The sequence below is a fragment of the Montipora capricornis genome, chromosome 10, assembly GCF_036669925.1.
Source record: "Montipora capricornis isolate CH-2021 chromosome 10, ASM3666992v2, whole genome shotgun sequence".
NCBI classification, from domain to species: Eukaryota; Metazoa; Cnidaria; class Anthozoa; order Scleractinia; family Acroporidae; genus Montipora; species Montipora capricornis.
Window position 1 is genome coordinate 65,608,647 of NC_090892.1, and position 23,351 is coordinate 65,631,997.

Consider the following 23,351-nt stretch of genomic DNA (forward strand, 5'->3'; position numbering starts at 1 on the left):
AAAAAAAAATTAAAATGGAGAAATTTAACTCGTTTTCTGTCTAGATTGCCTGTGGCAATCCAGTAATAAAACCAGAGGTCGATTGATTATTTGCGTAGGCGCGATGTTTAGTTGAGACATCAAGGCGGGTGATGCAGTCACGGTTGTGTCAGTTTTTACCACCGTGCTATTTGCCCTCTCTTTTCTGATAAAATCTGCCGTCTACTCTCATTAGTAGAACCTTCATTCTAAAAAAAAATACAAAGGCCTGGTATAAGGTTTTCACTAGCGAAGAAATCTGGCACGTGGGCAAGCACAAGCGAGCGCAAGCATAACAGCTCTTATTTCATCGTGTAATAATATACATGCAAAAATTGCAGCGTGTTGATTGGCTGAGGGCACGTTAATGAATCCCCAACAGATTGCAGAAAAGTGAAATTAGTGCAATAAAGGTGAACGTTTTGTATGTATATCATTAATAAGTAATCGCATGATATTTCTCGTGCAATTTGGAATAAATAAGCACTTGCTCATTTTCAAAGACTACAAAAAGGGGGATAATTAGCATTTTGTTTTGTACAAAACAAAGGAAAACGCAAATTATTTCACTGAGCCTCGACTCTGTTCTTTTGTTGCTGCACAATTATAAACTAGCCTATTGTAGTCGCCCTTCGTCTTTGAAAAAAATTCTCTCGCCCTGCATTTAGTCCAAATTGCAGGAGAAAAAGCACAAGCAAAAGCACAAGGATCAATATTTTTCGCTTTTCTTGTCCTTGCGCTTAAATGCTGGTCGGTGTTTATTTATCTTAGAATGTGTACAAAACGCAACCTGTTCTTATTGGCATTCTTCGCTTTCGTCATACATAGAAAGTAAGGCGCTCACTCACTAGCATTTTTTGTCATGATGAAGACGTTGTCAAGGTTGGCCAAACCATCAAAAAGACGTTTCGGGGACCGAAAGGCCTTTTTATTCACAATAAAGCATTTCTTGGATTAGAAAGATTTAAATTCTCACAATTGCAAGTAGTCAGCTGCCCTATACTAGAGTAAACTGCCCAAATCACTCCTATCCTAGAGTAGCTGTTTTCCAGATACTGAGGTGAGTAGCACAGTCTAAAGCAAAGCCAAAATAAAACCTTATACCACAATCACTTGTTTCTTAAAAAAGGATTTATTTATAATGGAACCAAAAGGTCGACACAGCAGAAAGCAAATCGTTATCTTTAAGAAAGTTACGACATTTTTTAATTTCGAAGACATGTTTCGATGTTACAAACATCGACTATATCAATAGTCAACATCCCAACATACGCTTCACGATGGAGAGAGAAGTTGATCATGTTTTGCCCTTTTTGGATGTCTTAATCGACAATACCCACAGTGGTTCCGTTGTCACTAGTACCTTCCGTAAGAGGACCTTTACGGGTCTGCTCACCAATTACCTCAGTTTCGCACCTCTGTCATACAAAATCGGTCTTATCAGGACATTAATTGACAGGGTTTTTAAGATCAACAGTACTTGGTTGGGCTTCCACAAGGACATTGTTAACTTTGTTTTCATTTTGCGCAAGAATCTTTTCCCTCTTCATCTCATCGATAAATGCGTCTATCGATACTTGAACACAGCCATCGACCGAAACGGCTCCATTCAAATACCACTTCCCAGGGTAAACAATACTTTTATAAGTTACCTTATTTAGACCGTTTTTCTACTATAGCTCAAAGCAAAATACGTCGCCTTGTAAATCGTTATTGTCATGATCTTGACAGGAGTACCCAACGGATCCGCTCCTCAAAATATCCGCTCCTCAGGCTAAGAATTTGCTGGCTGGTTACTAAATAATGGATGAGAAACTCTAGCTGGGAATTGTGCCGAAACGTTTTTCTTGCTGTGGTCGACCCTTTGAATACCGAAGCTGGCTAGAAAAAAAAATTCACTTCCCTTCTGGCTTCCTGCGGCTTTTGAAATTGTGCTCTGGTTAATTTTGGCTGGAGAAGTAAAATGACACCTAATCAGGAAAGTTCAAAGAACATAGCGCTGGCTGTGAGTGATAACTAAGGTGCACCGCAGGCTAGTGCAAAGTCGAGGGCGTGTATAAAATTGATAGAAATAGGCGTGTGAAAATGTTAACTGAATGCGTTAGTCATTAAAACGCTGTCAGCAAACAATGCAATTTCTTTTTTAAACATCCCTGTCTTTTGTTATGGTGTCAATGTTGGGATTTAGACAGACAACTCATTTTATTTATTGCGCGCGGATATTCCATCTCAGAAGTGGCGGTTATCGTCGCGGTCGTTGTTTTGTGCCTCTAGTTTGGGTGATGCAACTAAATTTTTACGGGTTTTGGACAATTTTTGCTACATCCAAACTCTGCTGATTTCTAGGTAAGTAATCTTTTTATCTATGTCCTTGCTTTTATCTGAATGTCTTTTTGCAGGTTTTGATAAGTTTCTTTATGGACCGTCTCAACTGTCTTTTGTATTTTGTGAACCATCTTTAGTGCATCCTTCAGTCAGCAGCGGGCAGGGTCACTGTTCCAGTAGCCTGGTTAAGAGATCATCATAAAAGTATGTCCAGCCGGTAAGAACGCCTTTTGATTTTATCATGTTGATCATGTTGATCTCGACAATGGCATGCACCTTCATTAAACCATGACTGTTCAGAAACACTTTTGTTTGACTGTAGCACATAAGGTCTTTTCCTTTCAGTCATTTCGTTTCGACAAAATGCCAGCAGCAAATAGAATGGTAAACGGAGTAATATGTGTAGTTCCATATTCGCGAAAATATAGCCCTCGCGTTCGTGTCTTGATTTCCAGAAATATCGGCTCTTCTAAGAAAATCGAAGCGAAGCGTTCTCGCAGCTAAAACGTGGTTAGTCTTGTTACTTATCTGCTATATACGATCAGTTATAATGGAAAATAATAATAAAAAAAAGAACATTTGCCTAATCAGAGCGATTTTTCTTCTGAAGTGTTTTGCTGGCATCATTCTGGACAACCATTCTGACATAAGGCGTGTCTTTCGATTGACCTTAGATGTTTTTGTCTGTTTGGCGTAATGTTTTAACAGATACATCTAGGCACACTTCGGGATTAGAACTGCCTAAGTATCAAAGCCTTTTGAACCCTTGTTTTCTCTCGCTTGCCTTTTCTTTTACAAGGAGCCTGTTCACATGCTAATCGTCAATCTCTGGCACAACACCCTTGAAAACTTGTTATTTATTAATTAGGATGAAGTGTCGCAGGGATGTTTGTTATTTGATATTTGTATGTCATATCTACAGAATATTTGTATGCTATTCTTAGTTTGCGAAATGAGGTCTAACTCGGACAAATTGGAACGAGCCATAACTGAAAGAACCATAAAAGTACTTTTTGCGTTACTATTGCAAAAGCAGATTTTCTGGTCCTGAAGAGGCAAAATTCATGTTCTATTTCCAGTATTTCCCAGCAGTCAAGAATTTGCGAGAAGTTCCTTTTATACCCAAAGGGAGCAAACGAGTTCATAAGGCGAAACGAGTGTCTTAGTCTTCGATAATGCTACTATGTTGTTGCTGGATGGACAGAGTTAGATGTCGGTGCGAGTACAGTAATCAATACGCTCAAATGGCAACGGAAAGGAACGGCCGGCAGCCGGATAGTTTTTATACGTTATATAACAAAATTTGTTCCGGAAGAGAAAATATTAAAAAGTACTACTGACAAAATACGGCCCAGGTCAATACTGGAAAAAATAGACTATTAAAGGCTGTGTTTTCACTAGTGTGTAATATTTACTAGCTGAAAATTCTTTCTAGCGTGAAATTTGCTTTCACTGTGAAATTGAACCTGGAATATAGTCCGCTTCTCCCCTCAAGATAGCCGTTGCAGGTTTCAAAACTGGTCGGGGACGAACCGTGTTGAACGATTTTTCTTGAATTCATTCTCGCTATATTTATGCAGAAGAGACGAAGTTACTGTCAGGGAATGCACCTTAGATCTGTTCAGAAAAGGAGGAGGCGATGAAATGTTGCTGATCATGTTGCCGACGGGCAAACACGATTTATTGCCATATTCTTAAAGCGTGAGAACACACCAGCTTATCCTATCGGTTCCTGGTTGAGGAACTGGGAAATGTAACAAAAAAAGGAATTGTATTTTGAAATAAGTGGAGAGCCGGATCGTTAGCTTGTTTGCATGGCTCTTTGATTGACAGATTTTGACAGGTAACTGTCACTATGCGCAACGCGTTTGGCTTCGCTATTCAGCAGGACCAAACTATCATTTCATGAGGTAGTATGCGTGAATTTCCGGTTATAAAGGTAACATTTTTTTTTCTGGAGAAAACAGCTTGCATTTTTCACTCGTTAAACATAAGACAATGTGTCTTGACTGTATTCCCCGACTCTTGTTTCGGCTTTTTGTGGTCAAAGTTGTCCCAGGAGTGCCCCCCTGTCGAAGTGATAGTGTTCGTAATCAGCAAGACAACGATGTATTTCAATAGGTTACCCAGCTCAAACAAGCAGTTGCTAATTTTATTTCATTTATAATAAAAAATTACTGTCACGGCCTTAAGTTAATTTTCAAGAACATTTTGTTTATCAATTAAAAAAAAAAATATTAAATTTATGCCTTAAAACTGAAAAGCGTTACTAGACACTTACATTTCAAACACAGCTCATTAATAATGAGAAATTAATCTGTTATCATATAATTTTTATTTGCAGTACGGAATCCTTGCTCGTTTCCTGTTTGAAGAGCTCCATCCAAACCTTTACCTTGCAGAAGTTAGAGGGTTTTTTGTATTTTTGGACATTAACAGTATTATCTATTTGGTAATGACAGTTTTCTTAATTTTACAACTGTTTGTGAAACGCCCTATTCAAATACTTTACTGGGGTCTCAAGGTTGGAGTGGAAAAAACACTTTTGCTGAAATTGACTTTACGGGTTTAGCAAAGCTTTTGCGGTGATTGCCAGTTATGGCTTTTGCTGTGAACAGTTGTCTTTTATCCTGTAAAGCTTTCGCAGCGATTGCTTCCCGGTTATGTAAGATTTAAGTGGTGGAGTTGGACTTACAAAAAGGACTTTTGCTGAAATTGTCTTTACAGGTTTAGCAAAGCTTTTGCGGTGATTGCCAGTTATGGCTTTTGCTGTGAACAGTTGTCTTTTATCCTGTAAAGCTTTCGCAGCGATTGCTTCCCGGTTATGTAAGATTTAAGTGGTGGAGTTGGACTTACAAAAAGGACTTTTGCTGAAATTGTCTTTACAGGTTTAGCAAAGCTTTTGCGGTGATTGCCAGTTATGGCTTTTGCTGTGAACAGTTGTCTTTTATCCTGTAAAGCTTTCGCAGCGATTGCTTCCCGGTTATGTAAGATTTAAGTGGTGGAGTTGGACTTAAAAAAGGACTATTGCTGAAATTGTCTTTACAGGTTTAGCAAAGCTTTTGCGGTGATTGCCAGTTATGGCTTTTGCTGTGAACAGTTGTCTTTTATCCTGTAAAGCTTTCGCAGCGATTGCTTCCCGGTTATGTAAGATTTAAGTGGTGGAGTTGGACTTAAAAAAGGACTATTGCTGAAATTGTCTTTACAGGTTTAGCAAAGCTTTTGCGGTGATTGCCAGTTATGGCTTTTGCTGTGAACAGTTGTCTTTTATCCTGTAAAGCTTTCGCAGCGATTGCTTCCCGGTTATGTAAGATGTGTGGAGTTGGACTTAAAAAAGGACTTTTGCTGAAATTGTCTTTACAGGTTTAGCAAAGCTTTTGCGGTGATTGCCAGTTATGGCTTTTGCTGTGAACAGTTGTCTTTTATCCTGTAAAGCTTTCGCAGCAATTGCTTCCCGGTTATGTAAGATGTGTGGAGTTGGACTTAAAAAAGGACTTTTGCTGAAATTGTCTTTACAGGTTTAGCAAAGCTTTTGCGGTGATTGCCAGTTATGGCTTTTGCTGTGAACAGTTGTCTTTTATCCTGTAAAGCTTTCGCAGCGATTGCTTCCCGGTTATGTAAGATTTAAGTGGTGGAGTTGGACTTACAAAAAGGACTTTTGCTGAAATTGTCTTTACAGGTTTAGCAAAGCTTTTGCGGTGATTGCCAGTTATGGCTTTTGCTGTGAACAGTTGTCTTTTATCCTGTAAAGCTTTCGCAGCGATTGCTTCCCGGTTATGTAAGATTTAAGTGGTGGAGTTGGACTTACAAAAAGGACTTTTGCTGAAATTGTCTTTACAGGTTTAGCAAAGCTTTTGCGGTGATTGCCAGTTATGGCTTTTGCTGTGAACAGTTGTCTTTTATCCTGTAAAGCTTTCGCAGCGATTGCTTCCCGGTTATGTAAGATTTAAGTGGTGGAGTTGGACTTACAAAAAGGACTTTTGCTGAAATTGTCTTTACAGGTTTAGCAAAGCTTTTGCGGTGATTGCCAGTTATGGCTTTTGCTGTGAACAGTTGTCTTTTATCCTGTAAAGCTTTCGCAGCGATTGCTTCCCGGTTATGTAAGATTTAAGTGGTGGAGTTGGACTTAAAAAAGGACTATTGCTGAAATTGTCTTTACAGGTTTAGCAAAGCTTTTGCGGTGATTGCCAGTTATGGCTTTTGCTGTGAACAGTTGTCTTTTATCCTGTAAAGCTTTCGCAGCGATTGCTTCCCGGTTATGTAAGATTTAAGTGGTGGAGTTGGACTTAAAAAAGGACTATTGCTGAAATTGTCTTTACAGGTTTAGCAAAGCTTTTGCGGTGATTGCCAGTTATGGCTTTTGCTGTGAACAGTTGTCTTTTATCCTGTAAAGCTTTCGCAGCGATTGCTTCCCGGTTATGTAAGATGTGTGGAGTTGGACTTAAAAAAGGACTATTGCTGAAATTGTCTTTACAGGTTTAGCAAATCTTTTGCGGTGATTGCCAGTTATGGCTTTTGCTGTAAACAGTTGTCTTTTATCCTGTAAAGCTTTCGCAGCAATTGCTTCCCGGTTATGTAAGATGTGTGGAGTTGGACTTAAAAAAGGACTTTTGCTGAAATTGTCTTTACAGGTTTAGCAAAGCTTTTGCGGTGATTGCCAGTTATGGCTTTTGCTGTGAACAGTTGTCTTTTATCCTGTAAAGCTTTCGCAGCGATTGCTTCCCGGTTATGTAAGATTTAAGTGGTGGAGTTGGACTTACAAAAAGGACTTTTGCTGAAATTGTCTTTACAGGTTTAGCAAAGCTTTTGCGGTGATTGCCAGTTATGGCTTTTGCTGTGAACAGTTGTCTTTTATCCTGTAAAGCTTTCGCAGCGATTGCTTCCCGGTTATGTAAGATTTAAGTGGTGGAGTTGGACTTAAAAAAGGACTATTGCTGAAATTGTCTTTACAGGTTTAGCAAAGCTTTTGCGGTGATTGCCAGGTATGGCTTTTGCTGTAAACAGTTGTCTTTTATCCTGTAAAGCTTTCGCAGCAATTGCTTCCCGGTTATGTAAGATTTAAGTGGCGGAGTTGGACAATAAATAAAATGAGCTGTCTGTCTAAATCCCAACATTGACACCATAACAAAAGACAGGGATGTTTAAAAAAGAAATTGCATTGTTTGCTGACAGCGTTTTAATGACTAACGCATTCAGTTAACATTTTCACACGCCTATTTCTATCAATTTTATACACGCCCTCGACTTTGCACTAGCCTGCGGTGCACCTTAGTTATCACTCACAGCCAGCGCTATGTTCTTTGAACTTTCCTGACTAGGTGTCATTTTACTTCTCCAGCCAAAATTAACCAGAGCACAATTTCAAAAGCCGCAGGAAGCCAGAAGGGAAGTGAATTTTTTTTTCTAGCCAGCTTCGGTATTCAAAGGGTCGACCACAGCAAGAAAAACGTTTCGGCACAATTCCCAGCTAGAGTTTCTCATCCATTATTTAGTAACCAGCCAGCAAATTCTTAGCCTGAGGAGCGGATATTTTGAGGAGCGGATCCGTTGGGTACTCCTGACAAGATCATGACAATAACGATTTACAAGGCGACGTATTTTGCTTTGAGCTATAGTAGAAAAACGGTCTAAATAAGGTAACTTATAAAAGTATTGTTTACCCTGGGAAGTGGTATTTTGAATGGAGCCGTTTCGGTCGATGGCTGTGTTCAAGTATCGATAGACGCATTTATCGATGAGATGAACAGGGAAAAGATTCTTGCGCAAAATGAAAACAAAGTTAACAATGTCCTTGTGGAAGCCAAAACACTTAATGTTGATATTAAAAACCCTGACAAGAAATGTCCTGATAAGAACGATTTTGTATGACAGAGGTGCGAAACTGAGGTAGTTGGTGAGCAGACCCGTAAAGGTCTTCTTACGGAAGGTACTAGTGACAACGGAACCACTGTGGGTATTGTCGATTAAGACATCCAAAAAGGGCAAAACATGATCAACTTCTCTCTCCATCGTGAAGCGTATGTTGGGATGTTGACTATTGATATAGTCGATGTTTGTAACATCGAAACATGTCTTCGAAATTAAAAAATGTCGTAACTTTCTTAAAGATAACGATTTGCTTTCTGCTGTGTCGACCTTTTGGTTCCATTATAAATAAATCCTTTTTTAAGAAACAAGTGATTGTGGTATAAGGTTTTATTTTGGCTTTGCTTTAGATTGTGCTAGTCACCTCAGTTTCTGGAAAACAGCTACTCTAGGATAGGAGTGATTTGGGGAGTTTACTCTAGTATAGGGCAGCTGACTACTTGCAATTGTGAGAATTTCAATCTTTCTAATCCGAGAAATGCTTTATTGTGAATAAGAAGGCCTTTCGGTCCCCGAAACGTCTTTTTGATGGTTTGGCCAACCTTGACAACGTCTTCATCATGACAAAAAATGCTAGTGAGTGAGCGCCTTACTTTCTATGTATGACGAAAGCGAAGAATGCCAATAAGAACAGGTTGCGTTTTGTACACATTCTAAGATAAATAAACACCGACCAGCATTTAAGCGCAAGGACAAGAAAAGCGAAAAATATTGATCCTTGTGCTTTTGCTTGTGCGTTTTCTCCTGCAATTTGGACTAAATGCAGGGCGAGAGAATTTTTTTCAAAGACGAAGGGCGACTACAATAGGCTAGTTTATAATTGTGCAGCAACAAAAGAACAGAGTCGAGGCTCAGTGAAATAATTTGCGTTTTCCTTTGTTTTGTACAAAACAAAATGCTAATTATCCCCCTATTTGTAGTCTTTGAAAATGAGCAAGTGCTTATTTATTCCAAATTGCACGAGAAATATCATGCGATTACTTATTAATGATATACATACAAAACGTTCACCTTTATTGCACTAATTTCACTTTTCTGCAATCTGTTGGGGATTCATTGACGTGCTCTCAGCCAATCAACACGCTGCAATTTTTGCATGTATATTATTACACGATGAAATAAGAGCTGTTATGCTTGCGCGCGGTTGTGGTTGCCCACGTGCCAGATTTCTTCGCTAGTGAAAACCTTTTACCAGGCCTTTGTATTTTTTTTTTAGAATGAAGGTGCTACTAATGAAAATAGACGGCAGATTTTATCAGAAAAGAGAGGGCAAATAGCGCCGTGGTAAAAACTGACACAACCGTGACTGCATCACCCGCCTTGATGTCTCAACTAAACATCGCGCCTACGCAAATAATCAATCGACGTCTGGTTTTATTACTGGATTGCCATAGGCAATCTAGACAGAAAACGAGTTGAATTTCTCCATTTTAATTTTTTTTCCGAGTCGGGAAAAGTCTTTCCTGTCACTCCCCTGCTCAGTTGTGTCGCCGTGCCTAAAGTCTTCTGCGTGTATTTTCGGTAGGTTTCAGAGGGTAGTAGAAATGCGTAGATTTACCTGACGGACACAGTGAAATATTTAATGACCCTGCCATGGCGTCGAAATCATTGTAACGCAAATGAGGGTTTGGTGGACCTTTAAACAAAATATACCCCTATGGGGCTCAAGAATGGAACGTCAATTGGATAAACAAGACAGGCGGTGAAAAATACATATCTGGAATCTTGAGAGCGACGAGTAATGGACTTCGACAACAACTGCATCTTTCGCTGTTGGATATCATGAAGTAAGCTGTATTTCTAATATTTTACTAACTATGCTGTTATGTACATCACTGAAACCAAATGGAAAATTGTCTGGTAACTTTTTCTGAATGGATATCATGGGTTTAACAAACTCAGAGCCTTAATTAAGGAATCGAACACCTTGAGTGGATCTGTGATCTGTTATTTATTTGTACTCAACTCTGCATTCTGTCTTCGCGTAAAAAAACAATTGGAAATTTGATTAATTGTTGTTAGTCAAGAATTATTTGACAGAAAGCTTGCTGTCTATTTTTTCCTTTATTATTCAAGGAAAGGGTTCTTCAGTAAAGCGTTTGATCCTAAACATTGGTGGGAAATTTATTTAGTTGCGGTGTATCGGGGTTTTTACACGGAGTCTCACAGCTTTTTTGCACGCACGCAAAAAAATGGGAAGTTGTTTTCTCCCTTCTAATAGCAAATATGTTGTTTGTTTCAATGAAATTTTTAACCGTAAAAGGTTTTTGTGAGATGCTTCTGTCTTTGTGGATTGATGTCGTTCGAAATGATTCTTACTAGGTTGATATTTGAAATGTGATTTGACAGGAAGTTTTGGCCATTTTATATTTCAAGTGTTCTTTCTTGCAAATGAATAGTAGGTAGCCATAGTTATGCACGTCAGAAAATATTTGTTTAGTCATTCTAGTGTAAAATGAAGTTTATTTGGGAAGCCAACAATATTTTTTTATGCTTATCTACTGCTCATTTAGGGGAATTTTTGCGTTCTTGATCAATTTTTAATTTATACAACAATTATTTACAAACAAGAAGTTATTTCAACAAGGAGCTATTTAAAAAATGAAATAATGTTTCGTTTCCGGGATGGTAAGGGCGGGAGAAAAGATCAAATATGTTGATTCGGCTCACTCTATTTGTCATATTTCGAATTACCACTCACTATGTTTACATTACCAATAGGAGGTTTTCACGTGATGTCATCACTGCAAAGTGGGTGGAAGAAAACAAAGGATCTCTCATTAGCTTCTTTTGGTCGTCCACCAGTAGTCGTACATTTCTCTTTTGTTCTTGTGGTCTCTAGAGCGGAGGGGTTGGCGCAGTGGTAAGATCTCTGTCTTCCAACCCTAAGGTCCCGGGTTCCATTCCCGGTTCTGCCGAGACTGGAATATTTGGCGACCTTCTTTCCCACTAAAGTTTACTCAGCTTTCCATCCTTCCGAGGTCGGTAAAATGAGTACCAGCATGCATGGACTGCTTAGAAGCGGCTGCCATTTGCGCCTGTATATGCTTCCAGTCCGCTGGGGGTAAATTGATCATTGTAAAGCGCCTTTGAGACGTTTGTGATATAGGCGCTATATAAATGCACCACTTTACTTTACTTTGAAAACGTCCTGTTAGCATGGAAAGCGATAACATTGGAGTTTTCAACAGTCTGTCCCTTCAGTCTAACCGAAAATCATTCACTTACAGGTAGCCAAAGCTTTTTATTTGTGATCCATTTACATTGCTTTTGTGTTCGTCGCGTTTATATCTTGCCATACTTCAGGTTAAGGTAATTCCCTTGAAAATGACGTATTATCCAGATTTCTGTCAAACTTGGCACAATTGATATTCATTCAGAGGACATTGCAAAAATGCAGTAAAAAGATAGGGTCACCGTGCTTGTTTTCGTGCTGCTGCTCCGAAATAAACTAAGCGTACCCATATTGAAATATCAGCCTTCGTCCTATGACACCGTGGGTTGACTTGGCTTACGAATACAACACTACCTCGTCGCCTACAAACACATCCAAGTGCTATACAGTGCCTTTCCATACTTTCCACGATAAAGTCTCAAGTAATCGAAAAAGAAGCGAAGAAAATAGTCGAGAATCAAGAAATAACTCAGTCCTTCCGTAAGACGTTACTGTTTGACCCGAAAGCCTCGTTTTCGCGCCTTCTGAAACTGACACCGCTGAGACGTGGGCCACTACAACACATTGTGTAAATAGGTTATCCTGAAGACAAAATAGGTAGAAAACAATAGGAAGTACGACACTATAAAGCCAATGAAATATAGTGTTCAACAAGAGGTACGACCCCACCCAAATTTGGGTGCACAAACAAAGAATATTATGGTATCTTCCGTTTCGGCTAATTGGATTCTTAGGATTATTCTTTGTTATTTTCGGATTGGCCCAGCCAGCATTACTCCTGGGAAAATCCAGTTTCCACGCCTTCAATACCACTCAACTCAGTGCCCTCTGTTTTTGTGTATCATGTACCACAGGCAACCCAGTTTGTGGAACGTCTAGTTAAATCTTAATTCTGGCGCAATGAAAATCGAGTTTCAAAGTGAAAACGGCAGAGTGTTTTGCAATGGGTGAATAGATTATCTCAGCAAAAACTAAAAAATTGGAAAAAAGTTTGAGGTTAGGGGAACTTGATATTGACATGGTATTGTAAATAGTCGTGCGTTTTTAACATGAGCTATTGGCTCGGGAGATTGGGCAACCTCTCCCTACGTTTGCGACTTTAAATAAAGTTACCTTACCTTACCTTACATGACGCATGGGCTAGAGTCACTTATTGCTACCCCAGTGAGTGAGCCTGAAGCGAACGAATCGAACGAGACAGCTCTCTAATCCGGAGAAGGACATGTGACATATTTTACTTTGTTGGGGTCTAACATACCCCTTGGCTTGCCCAGGTACATATTGTAAATATCCCACACTAAAACCGTTAGGCAGCATCAGTATTAATATCAGTTCCGTCCTTGGCCCTTCCACGCCACGGAGAATTTCGTATCTCTACTCCCAATGCCGGGAAGGGGGCCGGTATAGTCTCGTGGACTTCAGTAGCATCCCCGGGCCGTTCAAAGACCATTCAAAGATAACTCTTTTGGTTCGGAAGTGGATGGTGCTCTTCGTTGCCCGGCCACTGCCAGGCAGACGAAAGATCGCCTCACGTGGAACAGCGGAGTTGGTGTATTAAGGAGATCGTCGCAGCCGATTTGTTGCACGAGGCTGCCGAGCTCGTGCTAGAGCTGGCCGGGCCGCTAACCAAACAAACGATTGTGCTCCAGGGTTGTGCCCCCAGGATATCTTCAAAATAGAACACCCAAATTAGTGTTTACAACGTTTAAATTAAAAAAAAAATTTTCAGTGAAGGATTCTGTCCCCACAGAACTTCGTTCACGTGTGATTTATAAATTTACTTGTGCTTGCTGTAATGCTTGCTGTATCGGCGAAACTGGTCGTCATTTTTCCACACGCGTCAGTGAACATCTCTCTCCAGACAAGTCCTCTCAGATCTTCAAACATTTGCTAAGCTCAGAACGTTGTCGTCAATCTTGCTCTACGAATTGTTTCGAAATCCTTGATTCCGCCCCTACTAAATTTCAACTTAACTCAAGGAGGCTATGCAATTTAAACCAACAAGTTCGTCACGTCAACCTGACACTTACGCGTTAGGCTCTACATTCTTTCTAACACTCTGTAACTCACTCAAATATGTTTTTCTTGTCACTTAATCATATTTAATTATGCAAGTTTCGCCTAGTTGTTATATAAGTCCTAACGGTTTTTCAAATATTTTGTAACTGACAATGATGTTTGTAACATCGAAACATGTCTTCGAAATTAAAAAATGTCGTAACTTTCTTAAAGATAACGATTTATTTATACTTGTGCAGCAATACCAAGCACGTACGTACGCATTATCAAGACAATAAATTGTTTAATTTTAACCAGTATTAATACCACCGATTTCCGTCTGAATCCCGATTTTTGACAGTTAATAATATCCAGTAGCGTTTTATGATAGTCATCCATCAACGCTGTTGAGGCTGAGTCGTGAAAATTCAAACTTGCCGATTTATTTCTTTTATATTTTGGAGTAGCAATTCTTGGTTTCCTTAGTCTAGATAAAATCTTCAACCAACTGGTCAGTTTTGTGAAAATGATACCCTATTCTAGACTCAAACGCTCTGATTTATATACCTTATGCTAGAGTAAACTGCTTGAAAACCATACCCTTCACAGCGGCACATACCTATATAGCCCATACATGGCAGTACCCACCCCCGGGATTAAGACTGTTGATTTCCATTTTGCGACACATATCGTCGATAATGCTAGATGTTTCTTGTTTTAGGCACAGCAGCTCCAACGTGGCGAATATCAACATGTAAATTACGCATACTTCCAAAACTTTTTTCATCACATGCTGAATATTTCCCAAGTGTTGGCTTCATATTATGCTACGGATGACATGGACTGTGCCTTCAAATGTCTCGCGAAGATGTCATGTTTCTCCTTCAATTTTGCCACCTTAGCGGCAGACAGTAACTCTGGTCGACATTTGTGTGAACTCCTGGCGTCAGATAAATACAATCACGCAAACAGTTTTGTACCAAGCAGAGACTTCCATCATTTCGCTATTTGGGTGGGTTTCTCAATCGATAGGTTTAAATAGAAAAATGGCTCTAAATGACTCAACGCTGTTGACCGGTCACTTTAAAAATGTCCTTTGTTGACTGCATCCTCTTCAGATAAAAAATAATAACTATATTACCATTCTCAGAATCTCCCAATAAGGCTGAGTTATAGAAAGAAGGATTACGTTTTTGCAAACGTTGGCCGTATAGCACTTATATTTGAACAGACTTAACTGATTAGAGTGTAATGTGAAGTGCTACGTTTCTACCCCATATGAACCATTAGAGCGTTAGCCCTACTGATGGAAATGGGCCCACACAAGGACAGAGAAATTCCCACCCTGGTCAGCGTTTTTTCTCTGACGTCAGCTTTACACATACATGCAGCTTGAAATAATTCCTCTTATCATCCGAACTAAGTTCGAGGTCTGTTTTGTAAATTACGCAGCTAGATTTTTGTCGTAGGTTTCTGGTCCAAGCAAGAAGAGCGCGGATCATAAGCCAACGGGGAAAAAGCGAGGATCCATAACTTACATTATCGTATGGCCAGAAGTGCGCTTTCATTGTAACACCATTGGGAAAATCGCCGGATGAGGGCCGTGCGCATTTCCGCGAGCAGGGCCGGAAAAGCCGTAAGGACCTTCTAGGCACACGTACTGTTCGGTGCAATGCGATTTTAGAGAATTTCGTCGGTTTTACACAGCTAAGCTATTTACAGCCAGAAAAGCAAATGCAAACAACATATTACATAAACTGTCTGTGTAAATTTTTGTTAATTAATTTGCTTAAACTTCAAATTTTCAGTTCTCATGAATAGTTTAAAGAGCATATGATAAATGCTTATTGACTGAGTTTAGGTCGGGCCGGACAGGGAAATATTTGGCCCTCGGTCTTGGCGCGTCCAGCCCTGCCACTCAGTCAATAAGTACATATTATTATATCACTAGCTCCGTGAGCGGGCAAGATGAAGCAAATCGCGCGCTCTGATTGGCTACCCGAGCGGGCAAGATGGAGCGATACTGCCCGCTCGGGATTTCTCGCTTGGTCCCGCAAGATCAAAGATCATTTTTTGGTGTTTTAAGTCATATAATAAATCCTTTATTGACCAAGATTGTTCGGTCAAGATGACTGGATGTTGGCCTCGTTCTTTTTTTGCGTGTTTATGGACCTCGACTTCGTCTCGGTCCATAAACACGCAAAAAAAGAACTTGGCCAATATCCAGTCATCTTGACCTCACGCTTGGTCAATAACCCATACGTACGGACTTCTGAGGTAATAAAGCGCACAAGAAAGGAAACCAGTTGAAGTCAAGCAGAACCGTTTTACTGCAATAAATGATTGCAGAATTTGAAAAATAAATAAAACAAACGTTATTGGCTTTTTGAAATAGTTGATTGCAATATTCAGACATTTTCCCAAGTTTATTCAGTTCCCACAAACAACATGACAAATTTGCTAAAAAATGTTGCATCAAGACTTCGTACTGTACAATCCGACCCGCTAAATTAGCCAATCATAGCGCACATACTATCTGAAAGATGAAATAAATTGCACATTTAGATTGAATACATTTTTAGCGTTATCTCACTATTTATATATTTGACTGTGTTGCCGCCTTGACTTTCTTCTCAGTTGAGTTCTTAGCCGGGCCACAAAATTAGTCGGTTTTTATTCCACAGACAGTTTGCAATTAAAAGACTTAAGTTAAAAATATTCGTTCGAGATCCCACAAAATAACAATGTTTCGTAAGATTAATTGACATTAACGTTTCTCAACAATCGTTTTTGCTTTTAGAGCCCATGTGAAAGCCTTCCTTGTCAAAATGGTGGAACATGTCGTCCGCTGTATGACACAAATTCATACGTGTGCCAATGTGCTGAGGGAAACAATGGAACATTCTGTGAGAATGGTAATAGTGTTTAATTTGTTGAACAATGTTGAGGACGAAAGAATAAATGAAGTGAGATAGGGTGCATGAAAATAAAACTCATTTTAAAATCGTTTACAAACTGACAAGAGCACCCGAAGCATCCTTACGGAGGAGACTCGGCAAGGGCACCAAACGAGCAAATTAAGAAAAAAGCCTTTGAGAGACATTTCCAGGCTCCTTGTAATGTATAAAGACTGTCTAAAGAGATGTTTTTATAACCTAGAAGAATTTGATCTGTTCGGATATCTTAGCTGAAAATTGAATTGTCCGAGAATTTTAGGGACGATATCTTCATTTCAGAAATTGCTAGCTAAACGTTACCTTCTAAGAACTTCCAACCGAACCATTTGCTCATCAGCGCCGAAACTTCCAGGTGACCTTTATTGTAAAAATATCCCATCCGAAAACGTAAGGGCCTAGTTTTTCCTGGTTACCAGGGGCGGATCCAGGATTTTTCTTAGGAGGGGGGGGGGGGGGGGGGGGGTTTTTTTTGCAGAATACTGCTTCTATACTAGCCTCAGGTCATCTCAGGGTGGGGGGGGGGGGGATGCATATCCCCTGCACGCTCCCTCTAGCTCCGCCCCTGGTTACGAATCTTTTCGGAGATCTTTTAGTAAAGAAATATTTATTTGTTTGTCAACGTAGAACCGAAATTCATATAACAGTTTGACTCACCCGAAGACATATTTCCACTGGCTCGAGATTATCGTTGGGTGCCCCTGACTCGGACGACAATAAGGCAAATGTGTTTAATGCATTTCTTCCGTAAACGACTTAGTTGTGTGTCACCTGGTTCTCAAACAAGTCACTTATACATATACCTATGAGATTGTTTCTCATACTGAAAAATCGAGGACCTTCTCAGGCTGCAGTCATCAATAAGTTGAGTAGAAATCCCGTATTGACCTTTTTCAGTGTGCCAACGTGCTTATGTGTGTGCGTAAACATTAAATATGAATCTGAATTGCTATTTTTACAACTTAATCCTCCTTTGTTCCTTTCCGTAGGATGGCAGAAGGTAAATGTAGACCCAGTGTGCTTTGGGGCGAGGAATGATTCATTCGGAACCTTCGAGATCCACAAGCCAGGAGACATTTACCGCTTGAAGCTGGTCCATCGCTCAGGATATGTGAATTGCGCTTTTCCCGCAGCCATTAACACTAAGTGGGGCTGCGGTCTTAAAAGCCACAGCAAAAAAATAAATGTTCTTATTACTAACGAAAAAGACACCCGTATTTTTCCAGCAAGCGTTAGTGTTTCACTGATGCTGGATGTTTATTTTTACTACACACTCCGTGGTTTCGATGAAAACTCTCCCGAGATTGTGTTTAATTCCACTCCTACTCCTTTGTCTGTCGTTGCTGGGCAGAAGTTCAGGATATGGTATGGTGAAGACCTGGCAAATACACCTGAGAGTGACAACAGGGATAGCTCCTGCACTGATGTGTACGCCTTTCGCCAGTGATGAAGTGAATGAAATCGGCGTCAGTTGAAGTGATGGGAAGGACATTCAATTGAGCTAAATTAGCGGGAAGTAATATGAAGTAAAATGTGATGTAAGAATTCGACCTCGGAGTCTCTTGTTCTGTACCATATCACTATGACCTTTAAGTAGAATTTGTAGTTCCGGCTACCCTCGTTGCTTTCAAGATAGCAGTCTTCAATAGTAATATCAAAGCGAAAAAGTGTGAAAAAAAAACGTGATGACCGGTGCAGGCAAAGAAACCAAAATTACGCGTTGTCTTTCACAAAATGTATATAATTTAGCGGTAGTGTTTTTCCTTTAGGAGGGTCTCAATGCGGGATAGCTTTCACGGCTAACGGTTAAATAATTTGCCTCTTCACGGCGTGAGCGGTTCTCCTTTTTCCGTTACGGTTAACTTATATGTGAAAAACAAAAAAGCGTTCCTTGTGTTCCTTTGCTAGTAGGGTCTCAGTACAGACATATTGAATAGTTTAATTCATTGGTTATCACAATGCTACTCACGATTTTGTGTTGTTTACACGTCAAACCTTGCCCATGCCTTTCTTAATAACTCACTTATGGTAGGTTGATCGGATGAATTCTTGACGCGAACTTTATACCGCTCTATGCGCCTTTCTTATCCCGTGTGATACAAACTCACAATTCCTTTTATAATACTCACATTTCAATGGAATGTGAGCGGCATAATACTGCTAAAAACATGCAAGGAGCAACACTAATGGATTCCAGACAGTTCTGGTCAGCCTTGTTCCCAAGTTCTCTTTTCTTCCGTTCCTTTGGAGCGAGAGAGTCTGGGAAAGAGAGGAGTAATAAGAGAGATCCTTGGAACGAAGAGAAAGGGAGTTAAAGGTCTCTTAAGACTCTAAATATTTCAAAATACTACCTAAAGTATCCCACTTTTCATAATTTAAAAATTTCACCCTTAATGCTCTTAATTTTTATCACGGCTAACGGTTATTTTTTGGTCATTTTCATGCTTAACGGTTAACATTCTTCGACGCTTCACGGCTCACGGTTAACCCCATTGAGACCCTCCTTTAGTTTGATAGCTACAATAGGTGATAAACAAAATATGTCAAAAAATTGTATTCGAAATGTTTCTGCAGGCAATCACAGCACAGAATTTCGTGTTTATAATTTACGGTACAAAAATACGAATAACAAGAATGCTAATATTGTTGATGATGATAGCAATTGTTACATAATCAAAGCTTGCGTCATAGTCTTGCGCATGTGTAGTTGGTTTCCGAAAAAAATTGCACATGTTTGACTGAGTTCTTGTTTTGCTTACATCCTGGACATAAATAAAGAATATCAGGGTTTTCGACAGCTTTTCAAAGTACCGGATTTGACAATGAAACTACAGGTCAGGACTCTTCATGTCACCGTTGTAATAATATAAGACCGATTGCAGGCGCCCCGGGTGCGAATCCTCAAGGAGGTCCCTGTCCCCTATAAATTACTACAAATGGCTCTCAGAAATGCTGTTTACATTCTAGAGTTTGAAGAAAAAAAAAGAAACTAAACCTATCGCGTGAATGAAAGGCCAACAGGTCGATTATTCCGTTTAGTAAGCAAAATAAAGCAATTTGACTTGTTAGTTTGAAAGATTTATTGCGCGTGATTATCTTGTGTCTCTTCAGGCCATGGGTTCCTGAGATACCCAAGTCCAAAAAGAAAAAAAAAGCCAACTGATTTATAGCGTCAAAATACCGGACGTGAAATGGTAGACAACCGGACGAAACGTCCAGCCTCCGGCCTCAAGCGAAAACCCTGAAATATTAATATTAGAACAAACTGCATACTTTCACAGTAATGAAGCTTTAAAAGAGTGGTGCTTAACAAACCTTTACCTCAGGTCGAAGACAGTGTGTTAACTTGAAGGTTGGTTTAGATAATTAGTTGAGATTATAATATAATGTATTAAAAAAATGTTGTATCTGACTGATCTGATTTTTAAAAAAAATCGGTTGTATATAGATAAAAATAGCCTTAAACTTAATTTTTGGTTGCAACTGCAGCCTTCTTGTCATTTGAATAAAACTATATTTTACTCTGGTCATGGTTCAATTCACAGCTCACTATGTCTAGCCATATCAGTAACCTTTGTTCTGTTGCATTTTACCACGTGTGTAATATTCGACGCATACGCAAGTATTTATCTAAAGAAACTACGGGGACGTTAGTCCATGCTTTCATAAGGTCCCGCATCGACTATTGCAATAGCCTATTGTATGGGCTGCCAAACAACTACAAAGCTTGCGAAATTTCAGGGAGTTGTGAACGCTTCTGCTAGGCTGGTATGTAAATGCGCCTAGGTTTTGTCATATTACACCAATAATGCGCGCTTTGCATTGGTTGCTTATGAGGGCACGCATCAACTTCAAGGTACTTCTCACATTTAAGGCGTTACACGGCCTTGCGCCTCAGTATCTACAATCCTTAATAAGTGTCAAGACATTATGCTATAATCTCAGGGGTTCTAATACTTATTCCTAGCTATGCCATCAGTGAAATCTAAGGCCACGCTAGGAGATCGAGCATTCGCCGTCGCAGCGCCGTCATCGTGGAACTCTCTGCCTAGTGAGCTTCGCTCAATCCATGTGTAAATAGTTTTAAAGCTCATCTTGATCTTTCTTTTTAGACATGCATATACTTTACAAAGATTTTAATAATACTTTCGCTAATTATTTATCAATTAGTTTTTACCATATTGTATATTTTTTAATTTATTAGTCCTTGCCATATTTTTAGTTAGATATTTATCTATTATTTCTCGTATTTATAATTTAAAAATGATCATCTGATCATAGTCATGTAAAGATGCGCAGTAGAAATGAATAAATTATTATTAATCATTATTGTTAACGATTAATTATGACGTTCTTTTTTGTTTTCGATTCGATACGCCCGGCAAAATAACATATAGGAAATAAAATCCTTTGTTAATGGTTCTTGCCTGAAGCTGTTTCTCTGTTATCATGGAAATTCTCATTTGACCTCTTGGAAGCATTGCAATGGTAGTAATATTTACCTGGCCTAATTAAATCAATTCCTTACGACACGCTAATCAAAGTTGCGCATCTGCACATTGAATAAGGTCCTCTCCTCCTCGCGCGCGCAGATCAGAAATCTTACGAAAAGTAAGCATTAGTGGTCTATGAGATTTGTGCATGCGCAGACCAAATGCAGGATAAAAATCGGAGCTGGTAGCGGTACCTCTGGACGCGTTATCAGAACGAAGTACCATGACGATGCACCCCGAGCTGATAGTCAGGTCTCTTAGCTTGAGGATCATTACAGAGTTGACAAAAGTACCAAACTTTGCACAGTTAGAGCTTACGGCAGTACTATAAATATTAGAGGAGGTGCCCAACACAAAAATTCATATGAAGCGAGTTTTAAGAGGATTCCATCTTCAAAAAGTTCACCTACTGGGGTGACTGTGGCACTTTAAAAAGAAAATACTATTTATGCCTTAAATTACGCAAAATTCCATCCTCATTAGTTTTAATAACAATTTCAGTCCTTTATTTATCAATCCAATCGGGAAAATAGCGTATTAGTTAATCAAATAAGCTATTTTAGACATTGCCGTAAAACACTGGTACCCAGTCCAACTCTTTCATACAAGGAAAGGTTACGTTTATACAAATGTTGGCCGTGTAGCACTTATATTTTAAACAGAGTTAACTAAATAGAGTGTAATGTGAAGTGCTATATTTCTATCCCATATTAACCATGTGAGCGTTAGCCCTACTGATGGAAATGGGCCCACACACGGCCTGCTCCCGTCTGACCTTGTAGCTCAGTCGGTAGAGCGGCGGAGATCTAACCCGAAGGTCGTGGGTTCAATTCCCACCCCGGTCAGAGTTTTTCTCTGTCCTTGTGTGGGCCCATTTCCATCAGTAGGGCTAACGCTCACATGGTTCATATGGGATAGAAATCTAGCACTTCACATTACACTCTATTAAGTTAACTCTGTTTAAAATATAAGTGCTACACGGCCAACGTTTGTATAAGCGTAACCTTTCCTTGTACTCGTACATGTTCATGGCCGTGACATTAACATCTTCAGATCTCACGGCCTGATCCCCTCTGACCTTGTAGCTCAGTCGGTAGAGCGGCGGAGATCTAACCCGAAGGTCGCAGGTTCAATTCCCACCCTGGTCAGAGTTTTTCTCTGTCCTTGTGTGGGCCCATTTCCATCTGTAGGGCTAACGCTCACATGGTTCATATGGGATTGAAATCTAGCACTTCACATTACACTCTATCAGAAACCCATAAGGGTTGAAACGTGCAACGGCCTCTTGTGTGCTGGGAAACAAGCTTCTGAATATTCAGTTTGCTAAGTACCATATTTGGAACAACAAGAGCGAAGGGGTTTCCAAATATGGTACTTATCACTGAAACATTCAACCAATCAGTTCGCACTGAATATTCGGAAGCTGTGAACGTGCGTTACACGTTTCAACCCTTATGGGTTTCTGACTCTATTCAGTCAACTCTTTCATAAGTCACTTCCAAGATGGCGGCACCCATGCTTATCTACCAAACCTGTAAGTATCCGACCTTTTATATGCTTTTTTTAGTTTTCAAACATACTTCTTATATAGAAAAAGCTTTGTTTTATGCTTCAAGATGATTTTCAATGTGTTTCAATTTGTTTTGTCTTTATAAACTGACTGTATGACTTAAACGGTTCACACTCGAAATTTCAGAGACAATGGTGTTTTCTTGGAGTCGTTGTATTATATGCCAGAAATCAGCATCAGAAGAGCTAAGGTGTCCATTAAGAGCAAGTGGAGATAGGGCAGACCCCAAGGCTGCTTACACTTCATTTCTATGCAATGTTTTTTTAATTTAACGCGTTGGAAGCCCTACCAATCGCACTTTCTATGCCTCTCGACATAGATGCAGAAGTTTTACATATTACATTTTAGCTCACACCTTTATTTTTTGCTCTTGACCTGTGAACTACGCACGGTGGACCCTATTCACATTCGTGACATGAAGTCCCTTCCAAATTGCATTGCACATGAGTTCCAGAGTGAAGGCCACTGGGTGTTGTCCAAGACTGGGAATAGGTTCTCAGCCATATCTTTTGATCAGGCCCACGAAAAAGAGAACAAGGTGGTCAAGAGTGCGGGTGGCGCAGTCGGTCTTACAGAGAATCCTGTAGCCTTCAGGTGGATATAGGAAATAGTTCATATAATACTGCTTAAACAAAAACAAAATCTGCTTTATATTTATGCATAAAGAATGTTATAGTTATCATTATCTTTTGAAATCACAAAATCACAGTCTATTTATAAAAGGTAGCATTGTTTTTAACAAGAATGGAAATTCTTAATATAGCTTTCTTTGTTTTGTTTTCAGACGCTGGATGCTTTCGGGCCCTGAGACAACAAGAATTTTGCACCAATTTGAGGGTCAATATCTAGTAGAGAGCGAGGAGTCTGTTGACCGTCCAAATCATGAGATGGGACTGAGTGCACAAAAGGCGTTTAAAAAACAAGCAAACAACTTAGCAGATGTGATAAGAAGA

The 23,351-nt window shown here is 39.6% G+C and overlaps 1 protein-coding gene across 3 annotated transcripts in view; it reads left to right on the forward strand.

The window, feature by feature from the left end:
- The window catches only part of LOC138018628 (uncharacterized), a 27,776-nt gene extending 7,935 nt beyond the window's left edge, over window positions 1-19,841 (forward strand). For 2 of the 3 annotated variants that reach the window (XM_068865321.1, XM_068865322.1), the window contains 3 exons: window positions 14,103-14,393; window positions 16,182-16,296; window positions 17,325-19,841. In XM_068865321.1, coding sequence (XP_068721422.1) covers window positions 14,103-14,393; window positions 16,182-16,296; window positions 17,325-17,782 — 864 coding nt within the window. In that variant the 3' untranslated portion in view covers window positions 17,783-19,841. The remainder of the gene's footprint in view (window positions 1-14,102; window positions 14,394-16,181; window positions 16,297-17,324) is intronic. The other variant, XM_068865323.1, reaches the window with a different exon arrangement.
- The last annotated feature ends 3,510 nt before the right edge of the window (window positions 19,842-23,351 follow it).